The sequence below is a fragment of the Vigna unguiculata genome, chromosome 8 (genome assembly GCF_004118075.2).
Source record: "Vigna unguiculata cultivar IT97K-499-35 chromosome 8, ASM411807v1, whole genome shotgun sequence".
Classification (NCBI taxonomy): Eukaryota; Viridiplantae; Streptophyta; class Magnoliopsida; order Fabales; family Fabaceae; genus Vigna; species Vigna unguiculata.
Genome location: NC_040286.1, coordinates 24,606,071 through 24,620,460, shown reverse-complemented (window position 1 = coordinate 24,620,460; position 14,390 = coordinate 24,606,071). Strand labels below are relative to the sequence as shown.

Genomic DNA, 14,390 nt, shown 5'->3' with positions numbered 1-14,390 from the left:
AGGCCATCATAACTAGGCATGCAAAACGCACCAAATGCCCAAACTACCACTAGACCATTTGATGGACGTCCTTGGAGTAGGAAAGGAAGAAAATCCATGGAGAATGATGAGAAGGAGATGGAGTGCAGCGGATTTTGGAGAATTAGAGGAAAGTAGCTCTCAGAAATGGAGAATTTGGTGAAGATGAAGAGTAGAAATGGAGCTATGGTATGGAAGGTAGCTAGAGGAGATGAAGGAGCAGGTTAGCCATGTATGCTCTCAAATTAATAGAAGTGTGGAGTGATCTCAAACACTAGCATCTATTAGCAATTCAAGAGTAACCATTACAATATTTGAGTGGCGTTATTTATAGGCACATGGCCGGCCAAATGAAGAGAAAATGCAACAAAGATGAAATGCAAATGTAGCTTGGAGAAGAAGCTTGATTGGAGACCATGTGATGTAGTAGATGAGTCTTGATGATGCCAAGTGGCATATCACACTCTCCTAGCCCAAGTCACACGCATCATGCTTCCATCACATGCTCCTTGCTTAGTTCATGCTTTGCTTGCATCCAAATGGAGAGTCACTAAAGTAATTCTCGGCCAAAGGTAGCAAATTGGACTCGGCCCAATTGATTTCAAAAAGTGTTCTAACTTTTATTGAAAACAAAGCCTAAAAATGGCCCAATTTAAATCTAGACTACTTCCTTCATACATAATCTCATATTTTAGAGATTTCTTTAGTCCATGTGAATAATGTAAAAATCTCATGATTGACTTGATCATCTTGTGATAGGCCCATATGAATCTTTCTCATCATGCTTCTAGTGATTGGGCCTTGATGTGGGCTTGAGCTTGTTGATGCATTTGAGGTTGGGCTTATTGGGGTCACATCATCCCCTCCCCCTTAAAGAGGATTTGCCCTCAAATCTTGGTGGTCACCCTCTGCATCAAAAATACCTACAAAAAGATCCAAATCAGTAATGTTGAAAGTAGGATGCACACCATATTCCGGAGGAAGATCCAATTGATAAGCATTATTATTGATCTTCTTGATGATTTGGAATGGACCATCACCTCGGGGACTAAGTTTGGATTTTCTTATATTAGGAAATCTTTCCTTCCTTAAGTGCAACCAAACTAAATCTCCTTCATTAAAAGACCGAACTCTCTTGCCCTTGTTTTTAGAATAAGCAATCTTGTCAACTTGGGCTTGAATTTGGTGTTTAACCTTCTCATGAAAATCTTTTATGAACTTGGACTTAGAAACCCCTTCTTTATGAACAAAATCAAAAGAAGTTGGAAGAGGTAATAAGTCCAATGCTGTGAGAGGGTTAAAACCATAAACTACCTCAAAGGGTGAGAGTTTGGTGGTGCTATGGACCACTCTATTGTAAACAAATTCAATATGGGAAAGATACTCATCCCAAGATTTATGATTCCCCTTAAGTAAAACCCTAAGCAATGTGGAAAGGGATCTATTGACTACCTCGGTTTACCCATCAGTTTGTGGGTGACAAGAGGTAGAGAAAGAAAGTTTTGTTCCTAGCCTAGACCACAAGGTCCTCCAAAAATGGCTTAGGAATTTAGCATCCCTATCAGACACAATTGTTTTGGGTAAACCAGAGAGGCGAACCACTTCTCTAAAGAACAACCTTGCTATGTTGCTAGCATCATCTACTTTGTGGCATGGTATAAAATGTGCCATTTTAGAAAAACGGTCCACTACCACAAATATAGAGTCAACACCCCTAGAAGTCCTTGGAAGCCCTAGGACAAAATCCATACTTATATCCTTCCAAGGGGTGGAAGCAACTGGCAAAGAAGTATACATCCCTGCAGGCATTGCGCTAGACTTAGCATGCAAACAATTCAAACAACTAGCACAATAGTTTTGTATTTCCCTTTTCATATGGGGCGAAAAGAATTTCTCCTTAAGGATGGCCAAAGTTTTGGCGACCCCAAAGTGACCCATAAGTCTCCCCTCATGCATTTCTTTGATCACAAGTTTTCTATGAGAACCTAGAGGAATACATAGGCGGCCTTCTTTGAAAAGACATCCATTTGAGAGATAAAAGCCGCCTTGGGACTTAGTGAGACAATCATGATAAATGGTAGCAAAGAAGGGATCATGAATATATAATTCACATATGTTGTCAAATCCAAGAATTTGGGACCCAAGCTTGGCTAAGAGAGTATATCTCCTTGATAGTGCATCAGCCACTACATTAGCTTTCCCTTTCTTGTACTTGATAACATAAGGGAATTGTTCCAAGTACTCAACCCACTTTGCATGCCTTTTATTCAATTTGTGTTGGCTCTTCAAATACTTGAGAGTTTCATGATCACTATGGATAATAAACTCTTTTGTCACAAGATAATGTTCCCAAGTATGAAGAGCTCGCACAAGAGCATATAGCTCTTTGTCATAGGTGGGATAGTTGCGAGAAGGACCATTTAGTTTTTCACTAAAATAGGCAATTGGATGGCCTTCTTGTAACAAAACCGCACCTATTCCCACCCCAGAAGCATCACATTCTAGCTCAAAAGTTTTCTCAAAGTTTGGAAGAGCAAGAATGGGAGCTTGGGTGAGCCTAGTCTTGATATCATCAAAAGCCTTTTGTTATCTTTCACCCCACTCAAAAGATATGTCTTTCTTAACAAGTTCATTGAGGGGTGAAGCAATGGTGGAGAAGTTGGGGATAAATCTTCTATAAAAACTTGCTAATCCATGAAAACTTCTAATGTCCCCAACATTCTTTGGCATAGGCCATTCTTGGATGGCCTTGATTTTTGCGGGGTCAACATGCACCCCACTCTTATTGACCACAAATCCCAAAAAGATGACACTCTCTACACAGAAAGTGCAGTTGTCAATGTTAGCATAGAGTTGGTGGTCTCGGAGAAGAGATAACACAACTCTAAGATGACCCACATGAAGCTTAGAACTTGTACTATACACAAAAATATCATCAAAATAGACAACAATAAACTTGCCTATACAATCTCGCAAGACATGATTCATTAGGCGCATGAATGTACTAGGAGCATTGGTTAGACCAAAGGGCATGACTAACCATTCATATAGACCAAATTTTGTATTGAAAGCAGTTTTCCACTCATCACCTTTTTGAATACGAATTTGGTGGTAACCACTTTTGAGGTCTATTTTTGAAAATATTTGTGCTCCATGTAATTCATCAAACATATCATCTAGTCTTGGGATTGGGTGCCTATATTTTATGGTGATGTTGTTGATAGCCCTACAATCACAGCACATACGCCACTTTCCATCTTTCTTGGGCACCAACAACACAGGCACAACACAAGGACTTAAACTTTTTTGAACCCATCCCTTGTCTAGCAAATCATTCACTTAAGTTTCTATCTCCTTGGTCTCAATTGTGTTTGTCCTATAGGCGGGTCTATTAGGAAGACTTGCCCCTAGGACAAAATCAATTTGGTGCTCAATCCCTCTAAAAGGTGGGAGACCATGAGGGCCATCCTTTGGAAAAATATCTTGAAATTTATGAAGGAGAGCACGAATGGAAGGAGGTAGATCCTTAAGAGAAGGATGTTCAAGACAAGTAAGGATTGCTTGACAAAGTAAGAGGAAGGGAGGTTGCTCATTATGAAGAGTGTGCAAAAGAGTTTTATGAGTTAAAAGAACTTCATGAGCAACATCCTTAGAAGAAGAAACTTCCTCTACCTTTGTCTTGTCCTTAAAATCTTTAGAAGCATTAGAGTTCTTGGAACTCTCTTCCTCTCTCCTAGCTCGCATTTGAACTTGATCACTAGCAACTTGGCTAGGAGTGAGGGGATGCAACACAAAAGTTTTTGAATGATGTTGGAGGGTGATCTCATTGGTGTGGCCATTGTGTAAGGTTTTATGATCAAATTTCCAAGGCCTCCCCAAGAGAATATGGCAAGCTTCCATTGGGATTACATCACATAAAACTTTATCTTTAAATTTCCCAATGGAGAACTTGACTTTCACTTGATGTTCAACTTTGAGATCTCCATCTTCATTAAGCCAATGAAGTTTGTAAGGTTTGGGATGGGGTAACAAAGTCAAATTCAACTTCTCAACCAATCTTGTGCTACAACAATTGCAACAAGACCCACTATCAATGATCAAAGAACAAGTGTTTTTCAAAACCTCACATCTTGTGTGGAATATATTTTCTCTTTGATCATTGAGAGGAATGCTAGGTTGGTTATTGAGAAGCCTCCTAATCATCAAAAGTTTCCCTTCATTTGGATATGAATGTTCTTGAGAATCATTAGAATGAGAAATGTCGGAGTCACTTGAAGATGACTCCTCTTGGCTAGTGTAGAGGTCTTTGCCCTTAAGCACAATGGTACGTTTGGTAGGGCATTGAGCGGCCACATGACCTCTACCTAGACACTTGAAACATTTGATGTCACTACCTCTTTTGTTGGTGGAGGATTCACCCTTATCACTTACCTTTGTAAGGCTCTTATGAGTGGACTCTTTTTCTTTTAAAAAATCTTTCTTTTGAAAATCACTTTTAGAAAAAGAGGGAGAATCCTTGCGAGAAGGACGTCTCAAAAGTTGTTGCTCCACCTTAATGCTCATTTGAACAAGATCATTAAAATTGCGGTAGGGGAGCAACTCAACTTTATCTCTTATGTTGTAATTGAGTCCACTTAAGAACCTAGCAATGGTAAGTTCCTCTTCTTCTTCAATTCCGGCTCTCATGATGTAGAGCTCCATCTTTTATCTATACTCTTCTATAGACATAGATCTTTGTTGGAGCCTTTGGAGCTTGTCCAAAAGCTCTCTTTTGTAGTAGGAGGGAACATGGCGGGCATGAAGGGCTTCCTTAAGATCATTCCAATACTCAATATCATGTAGCCCTTTTCTCCTTCTTTGGAGGACTAAGGAAGTCCACCAATTAAGAGCATGCCCTTGAAAGCTAAGAGTAACTAGAGACACACGCCTCTCTTCCTCCACAACATGACTTTCAAACAATTGTTCTACTTTGGCAACCCAATCAAGAAAAACCTCAACATTATCCTTTCCATAGAAATGAGGCAAATCAATTTTGACTTCCTTTGGGTGAGGAGGTATGCGCCTTTGCCTTCTTACACGAGGCGATTGTCTAAGGTTAATGCGCTATCTTCCTCCTCTTCAAAATCATACTCATGCCTTGAATGGGCACGAGAAGGCCTAGGAGAGACACGGGTATTATGGTTGGGAGGGGTAAGTTGATTGGCAATTAATTGAAGATTGGCTTGCATGGAAGCCATTTGAATTTTAAGGTCCCTAACCTCTTGAGAGAGATTATTTAGGACTCTAGGATCAACCTCAACCTCCTCATCACCACTTGTGTGGAGGTTGTTTTCATCATGTTGTTGATGATGGGTACTAGCACGAGTAGCCCTTCGAGTGCTCATGGTGATTGAAAGAACTTAGAACTTTAACCAAATGGTGAAAGAAGAAACCAAGCACAAGGAGACCTCCAGGTTAGGCGAGGTGAGTCTAAAAGACTTCTTAAGTACCAAGGCCAATCCTTGCCAAGATGTACTTGCAAAAGGTTTCAAAGATCACACAATTGTTTAAGGCTAAGTAAATAGAATCACTTGAGACACTAAGCACAAACAAACACAAACAAGACTCAAAGAAAAGAAAAGACTAACACTAAAAACGGACCCCTAAATGGCAAAAATTTTAGAGACTTTGGTCTCACAAATTTAAACCACTAAGCGTCTAACTATGCGGCCTAAAAGCAAGATGAGAAAGCACTTAGAACTTTCAACACACTCACTTAGTAAAACGTTGCACTATAATATGAAAAAGGTTCTACTTAGGAGATGGGATTGAACACCTTTGGTTCCCCAAGACACCTAAGTAGGCCATGGATACAATGGAATGTTCAAAACAAAAGAAATTGATGCACAAGTTTTGGTACAAAGTGAAGCAAACCGAGAGCAAATTGGATGCTAGAAAATAAGATTTTAAGGCTTTTTGGAGAACCAATAAAATGTCTTAGAATGCTTCAATTGTACCAAAAAGAGGTGTCCAAATTATACACAATTAAAGAACTAAAAGGTGTTGCTAAAATGAGGTCCAAAATGTACAACCAAAGACTCCAAAACAGCACCAAAACAAGCTCTCCAAAGATCACAGCTGCTGGAAAATGTACTATCCCGAGAGCAAATGAGGCTTTGGTAGCCTTTGTATATGACCAAATTCAAGCACCAAAGTGTGTAAAAGTTTCCTTTGCAGCACCACACTACTACAACACCCAAAAAGAGCAACCAAATCTGCAAAAGAGTGAAAGAAAGAAATAAAACAAACTATGGCAAGCAAACTAGTTAGCACACACTCTCTCAAATGAATAGGCTCAAAACTCTCAAACTCTTAAAGGTGAGGAGAAGGAAATCATATAGAAAACACACAAGCTAAAATTCTACTTCAATATCCACCACCTAAGATGCTACCATATCATACAAACCATTCTAAACTCCATAGCATCATTAATCAACCAAAACCGAGAGACAAGTAGATGAACCCAAACAAAGGAGAAAGCAAGAAAAGCTAATTAGAAATGCTAAACCAAAAGAGAATTGAAATGAAACATGACTAGAAGGAGGTTCAAGAAGTGACAAGCAAAAAATTAAAGGCTGGAAAATAAAAACAAGCACCACAAAAGGAACCTAGAAAGGCACTAGAATAGATGAAAACAACAAAACAGCAAAATAAAAGTGCTCAATCATATGGTTGAAGTACTCATTGCAAAGCAGTAGCAAATGAAGTGATAAATTGACTTCCAAAGCAAATCAATAATGAAGCAATATAGAGTACAAACTCAAGAAAAAATTCATGTGAAAACAAGCACTAAAAACACACAAACACGCACAAAACAGCAATAGAACAGTGAATTTTCAGAAACTGCAGTGCCAGAAAACGGAAATATGAGCCTCAACTTGCGTGATTTTTTATTTTTTTTCTACTCAACATTTTTAAATGATTCTTTTTTTGTATTTTTCGTCTAGATGTTAACTAAATGAGGCAAAAATCATATTGAATTTTGGTGCACTGAGTTACTCACAAAAAATCAAAAACAGAGACTGCGCATGTAGTGGTTTGGTAGAAAAACAGAAGAAAACTATAGCAGATTTGCTCTCTGAAATTGGAGGAGATGTTCTATGGAAAGCATAGCTAAAGAACTTGATTATGAACTGAAATCAAGCATGAATCATAGAAGAACATCTTAGACACACAAAAGCACAATCCAATCGGTGAAATGGATGAAAAACAGTGAGGATTCAGGCCTTAAACATCCACACACTTCCTTGCAGGATCATAGTGTTTTGGTTGTGAGATGTGGCTCAGAAACTCAACCAAATCAGTAAGCAATGCAATTAAACTGTGGAAAAGAGGAATTAAAGCACAAACAAAGCATAGAACATGACTTAAACATAGATGGAATGATAAAATGCAAAGAAGGACTGAATTCACCGAATAAAAATGTAGAAAACTCAAGAACCAAAGAACAAGTGCTGGAAAACGAAAATGGAACCTAAAACAGATTTGCACCAATGAAGCAAGGAGTACTACAAGATGAATTAATGGAGATTCATGTAGCCTCAATGTCAAATGGTGGAGAGCAACAAAAACATGAAAAAAACAATAGCAAAATTGAAGAAAACAGTGGAGAAGAGAGACAAAACGGAAATTGAAACAAGAGACAAGTATGGACCAAGAACCTTACCCAAACCAAGAGGATGGATGCACCAAAGGCTTGGATGGCTCTAGATACCAATTAATGAGACTAAATTGAATAAAAATAATAAATATAAAACATTTAATCTAACACGTGGTACATTACTAGGTTGACACATGGACATTTTTTCAAATATAAAAAAAGTTAAAAAAATAAAAAATAAATAAAAATAAATAAAAAATTTTAAAAAACAAGAAAGTGACATGTGATGGTTACTACTCATTATTTTTAATTATTTAAACAACATTAAAAAAGGACTAAATTAAATAAAAATGACAAAAATTAAAGCTTGATTAAAAAAATATTATTGTCAGATACAAGACACCAATGAGACCTGAGCCCAACCATATAAGGCATTGACACCACTCTCAACCCAAAACCTTAAGACAATGGGTTTATGGGTCTTTATTCTTATATAGTGTTCTACTTTCTCATTTCTGGTCAATGTGGGACTTAGACTCACACTTGGATTCCTAACAATTATAACTAAATTGATAAAATTGAACTAGGACCAAATATATATTTTTTAGATTATATTTTATAAGAGATTGTCACGGTAAACTTTTGCATAGGCGTGAAGGTGTAAAGGCACAAGTTTGGAATATAGGATTTAAATCAATATATAGTTGAGCAAGTTCTATCGTGTTACTTCTTAAAAAAAATAAATGAGTTGCTTTAAATAACAAATTAATTTATAAAACTCCCCTTATATAACTTTTATAAAATGTTATATTATGCTTGTTAACTTAATTATCAAAAGTTATTTTATTTTTTTATTCTCTTCTGATCTACTTAAAAAGGAGAAATTTAATCAAAGCACCATTTATTGTATGAAGACCTTGCAACTAATTCCACGCGGAAAATTTATTTGTGCGACCTCAATTTTCATATAACGGGGCCCTACTCCTTCCTTAAGCACCTGTTTTCAAATTAACATTCACACCTTGCTTACATTCCATAACCATATAGCTTTCCTTTTAGAACTCCTAAAAGGCAGAGTATGAATTGAGCAGAACAGTTTGCAGAAGTATGAGGTGGTTTCTTATTCTGCTACTAAGTGTCTTGGTTTTTCAGTTTCCTTCAAAAAGGTCTTCGTCGATGCTATTGCCCTTATGCAACCATCATGATGCCTCTTCCTTGCTTAGCTTCAAAAGCCAATTTAGAGTCGATGGCTGTTCTGGCACTTCTACATGGTACCAATCTACATATCCAAAGACAGAATCTTGGAAAAATGGTACTAATTGTTGTTTCTGGAATGGAGTGAGTTGTGACACAAACTCAGGCCGCGTCATTGGCTTAGACCTCAGTGGCAGTTGCCTTCAAGGTGAATTTGATCCCAACACCACTCTCTTTAAGCTCACTCACCTGCAAAAGCTCAACCTTGCTTTCAACGACTTTTCCTTTTCTCTAATGCCTTCTGGGTTTGGTCATCTTCTCGCTCTTACACATCTCAACCTATCGTATGATGGATTTAGCGGTCTCATTCCTTCCGAAATATCTCATCTCTCAAAACTAGTTTCACTTGATCTCTCACTGTCATATGGAATGAGAATTGAATCAGCAACTCTCGAAAAGCTGATTGTAAATGCAACTCAGTTAAGGGAGCTTATTCTTGATTGCCTAGATATGTCTTTGATTAAACCAAGTTCTCTGTCTTTGTTGGTTAATTTTTCATCCTCTTTGGTTTCTCTTAGCCTTCACAGTACGGGATTGCATTGGAAGTTAGCAAATAAAATACTCTCTTTACCTAATCTTCAAGAGCTTGATCTGTCTGCTAATGGGTATATTGAAGGTGAGCTTCCACAGTCCAATTGGAGCACTCCTCTTAGACACTTGGATCTCTCTTTGAGTACTTTTTCAGGACACATTCAGTCTTTATCTAATCTCACGCAGCTAAAATACTTGGCCCTTTGTGATAGCGAATTCAGTGGCGAGATTCCATTATCACTTTCAAATCTTCAACATCTCACTTACATTGACCTTTCAGATAATAATTTCACAGGACCTATTCCTCAATGCATGGGTAACATCTCACAATTAAACTATCTGGTCCTCCATTCGAATTACTTCAGTGGTGAGATTCCATCATCTCTTTTTAACCTTCACCATCTTATTCACTTAGATCTTTCATATAATAATTTTGATGGTGAAATCCCCAATCTGTTTCGCAAGCTAAGCAAATTAGAAGTTTTAGATCTTTCTAGAAACAACCTAGTGGGCCAATTGCCATCATCGTTGTTTGGGCTCACTAATCTTCGTGATTTAAGTTGTTACGTGAACAAATTACTTGGAGCAATACCAGAGAAAAATAGTGGACTTTCTAATTTAGCTAATCTGGATTTGTCCGATAACCTGTTGAACGGAACAATTCCGCGTTGGTGTTTTTCTTCGTCATCGTTATTTAACTTACACCTCAGTGGGAACCAGCTTACCGGCTCAATTGGTGAATTCTCTGCTTTTTCACTGGATATTTGTGATCTGTCTCATAACAAGCTGCAAGGTGTTATCCCGAGTCAATGTTTCTTCTCCAAAATCTCTCTGAATTAAGTCTATCATCAAATAACCTCAGTGGTCACCTAGATTTTCATAAATTTTCAAATCTTCAACAGCTACAAAATCTTGATCTTTCTCGCAACAATTTTCTTTCTCTTAGTTTTAATGGTGGGGGTGAATACACCTTTCCCAACCTTCACGGTTTACATTTATCTTCATGCAATGTAATTAGTTTCCCGAAATTTCTTAGCCGACTAAATATACTTACTTCCTTAGATCTATCCAACAACCAAATTCATGGAAGGATTCCAAAGTGGTTTACTAATACGACCACATGGAAATATACTTTGTCTTATTTGGACCTCTCTCATAACCTTCTAACATCGGTTGGGAGTCTCTCACTCGTATGGGAGAAAATTTATTACATTGACTTGAGTTTCAACATGTTGGAAGGAGATATTCCGGTCCCTCCATTTCGCACTGAATTCTTTTTTCTCTCTAACAACAAATTGACTGGAGGCATTTCTTCAGCTCTTTGTCATGCAAGCTCACTTGAGATGATCAACTTGTCTCACAATAACTTAACAGGAAAGCTTCCTGAATGCCTTGGAACCTTCCATTACCTTTCAATTTTGGATCTGCGAAGGAACAACCTTAGTGGTATGATACCAAGAACCTATCTTCAGATAGAATCATTGGAAACTATGAATTTTAATGGCAATCAATTGGCGGGACCATTACCTCGGTCGGTAGTAAAATGCAAACAACTAAGAGTTTTGGATCTTGGAGAAAATAACATACAAGATACATTTCCAAGTTGGCTAGAGTCACTCCAACAGCTGCAAGTCCTTGTTCTACGTGCTGATAGGTTTAATGGATCCATCAACAGTTTGAAATCCAAAAATGGCTTTCCTATGTTGCGGGTTTTCGACATCTCCAACAATAATTTCAGTGGAAATCTGCCAACAAGTTACTTTGAAAACTTTAAAGGAATGATGGTGAATATCAATAATGGTTTGCAATATATGAGGGGTGAAAGATATTCTTTAAAATACTATGATTCAATAGTGGTTACCATAAAAGGAGAGATTTTTCCGCTAGAGAGAATCTTAACTATTTTCACAACTATTGATTTATCAAATAACAGATTTGAAGGAATAATTCCAGCAATTGTTGGAGAGTTAAAGTCACTGAAAGGACTTAACCTTTCCCACAATAGAATCACTGGTTGTATTCCACAAACCTTGGGTGGTTTGGAAAATCTGGAATGGTTAGACCTTTCCTCAAACATGCTCAAGGGTGAGATTCCAAATGCATTCACCAATCTTCACTATCTCTCTGTCTTGAACCTTTCACAAAACCAGCTGGTGGGAATGATACCAACAGGTAAACAATTGGACACATTTCAGAATGATTCCTATCTGGGAAATCCAGGGCTATGTGGGTTGCCATTGTCAAAACCATGCCACAAGGATAAAAAACAGCGGAGAGACTCAAACACCTTTTACCATGATGAGCAATTCGGGTTTGGATGGAAACCCGTAGCTATAGGATACGGGTGTGGAGTGGCATTTGGAATAGTGTTGGGGTATATTGTATTCTTCTCTAGGAAACCACAGTGGTCAATAAGGTTTGTTGAAGGCATTCTCAATCAAAGAGTGAGAAAGAAGAGTCACCTAACTCCTGCAAATACAAAACAACACAATGAGGGTCGTTGACGAATCTGACAATCAGTATCCATCCATGCTATAACAGGTAAGTGAAATTTTGTGTTAAATTTTACCTGTTTGGTGTTACTTCATATAAACTTGCATTATGATCCTTAATATGTCAATCCGCAGAAAACAAACACATTCACAGAGGTCTTTCTTCTGTCCCATTCCCTTTTTTGCCTCAATTGAAAGACGTTCATGTCTTATGTTAAGATGTTGAAACAATTTGTTGTAATAAAGTAATCTTTCTGTTTTATTTTTTTAGTATTTTTAATTAATTCTTTATCAAGTATTTAAAAGTTTTATATTTTTCAATTAAATTTGTTTCATTTAATTTCTTCTTTAAGTGACTCATATATTGTTCTCTTGTTTGTCATCTTATTTATTTGTTCTTAAATATTAAGAAACATGAAATTATGATGGTTAATATAAAATTAAATTATATATGGTTAATGTGAACTGAAAAAGATAGCATCACCTATAATTAGTTACGTATATTGTTATTCAATTAAGTCTTAAAAAAAACAAAACCTTATACATCTAGAACAAGTAATAACGAAACAATATAATAATCATGGCAAAATACTTAATCGAAATATAATTTTTTTTAATACTCAATATGTAACACCCTATTTAAAATAATAACTTTAATTTAAATGAAATGTCACATAGATAGAATGAGAAACAAAGTCATGGAGTATAATGTCACTCCTTACTAATATCCAAAGAAATCTAGGAAAAGATTAAAGGCACACCACGATGCCAGATACAAGGTGAAATAAGAAATTGACAGTAATTCAAATAAATCTCAAGACAAGACAATACATGGGCCTTAGCCCTAAATGAAAGTTGGAATCCAACCTAGAGAGGCTACGCAGTAGAATCATCGTTTCCCTATTAACCACGGGTAGTCCTCGCATCTGCTCACATCAATAAATTGATGATCATCACAAAGAGAGAAAACCACACTAGACAGAACATACAACAAATAGAAGGATAAGCTAGAGTAGAAAATAGTTTATGTCACATCCCCACACACAAGGTTAGTCCTTAATGAGTTTTAGGCCTCTTGCTACTCTCACTACTAGAGTTAGCACGCTCTATGTGAGACTAACTAACTCTTTAGAGTGTCAGGATGCAACCTTACCTTGAATCCTTACTAAATTATATAAATGGGGCACCACCATGAACTCCCACTAATAGGGGTCATGAAATTACGTCCTGACCAACTGAGGCACCACCATGAGGTCTCACCTAGAGGCTCATGGAATTACGCCCTAACCAATGAGGCACCACCACGAAACTATCGTGGAATTATGCCCTAAACACACCAATATCATGTTTCATCCATTCATATAGAATCATACCTCATACCAACACCATTCCACTTTCATTACCAACCATCTCATTTATTTTACATGTCAAGACCATACCAACACATCAATCCAATTCATAACCTTAGATATTTCATGCATATTCACATGCCTCATACTTTAAATAGCGCAAACCAATCAATCAAAGAATCAATAACAACCATGTAAGGAAAACAGGGTGGCCTGCAGCAGCAGATCTCACTTAAGCTAGAAGCCCTCGCTCAGACGAGAAGGGTGCCCTCGCTTAAGCTACAGACTCTCGCTTAGGTGAGATCGCGACAAAAGCCCTGAGAGGTTTTGCGAACACTCGCTTAGGCGAGGCCATCTCACCTGACCGAGATGGTCTTTCGCTCAAAACTCAATTCGCTCGCATGTGCGAGTACTCGAACAAAACTCATGGGCGAGGTGAGCTCGCTTGGGCGAAAATAACAGTTTGCGTTCCTTGTTTCACGTGACAGTAGCAACATACCAACTCAAAACAACATTCCATTCATATCCATCTGAACCCAAATATCATCCAGGCATATAAATCACAAAACAGAGGTAAAATAGCCAACGTACAACTAAAATATGAAAAACTCTAGCTTCCCTTACTTGGAAAGGGTGAGCAAAGGACTTCGACACCAACTGTGGAGCGCAATAGCTCAAGGAATATGCTTAGAAAGTGGAGCAGGAAAAATAAGGTTGATCTTCCTTGACCAAGGTGGTATCAAACCCTAGCAGAGAAACAGCAGCAGCTCTAGGAAGGAATAAGGGAAACCTATTTTTCTGAAAGTGAATGGAATGAAGGTGTTAGGCAGATTAGGGTCTTTGGCTCTCTATGGGCCAGCCCTAGGCCCAATTGATTTGAAGGCAGTCCTTTAAAATAAGGACAGAAAAATAATTGGGCCTTACATTCTCCTCAACAAGAAAAATTGTTGCCCTCGAAAATGAAGACTTACCAGAAAAATAGATAGGGATGCGACTTCCTCATATTCTCCTCTAACTCCCAAGTAGAGTCATTTGTCCTCCAATCTCAGATGACTTTGACGTACGCTTTGCTATGTTTAATATATTATTTCAGCTAATTTCTTTTTT

At 37.6% G+C, this 14,390-nt stretch overlaps 1 protein-coding gene across 1 annotated transcript; it reads left to right on the top strand.

Moving 5' to 3' along the window:
- Positions 1 to 8,617: 8,617 nt before the first annotated feature.
- Positions 8,618 to 12,154, top strand: LOC114194096 (receptor-like protein 6). The gene is given in 3 exon segments (XM_028084152.1): positions 8,618 to 10,235; positions 10,238 to 11,983; positions 12,070 to 12,154. Coding segments are annotated over 2 exon segments (3,180 nt in total). The 5' UTR covers positions 8,618 to 8,764; the 3' UTR covers positions 11,947 to 11,983; positions 12,070 to 12,154.
- The last annotated feature ends 2,236 nt before the right edge of the window (positions 12,155 to 14,390 follow it).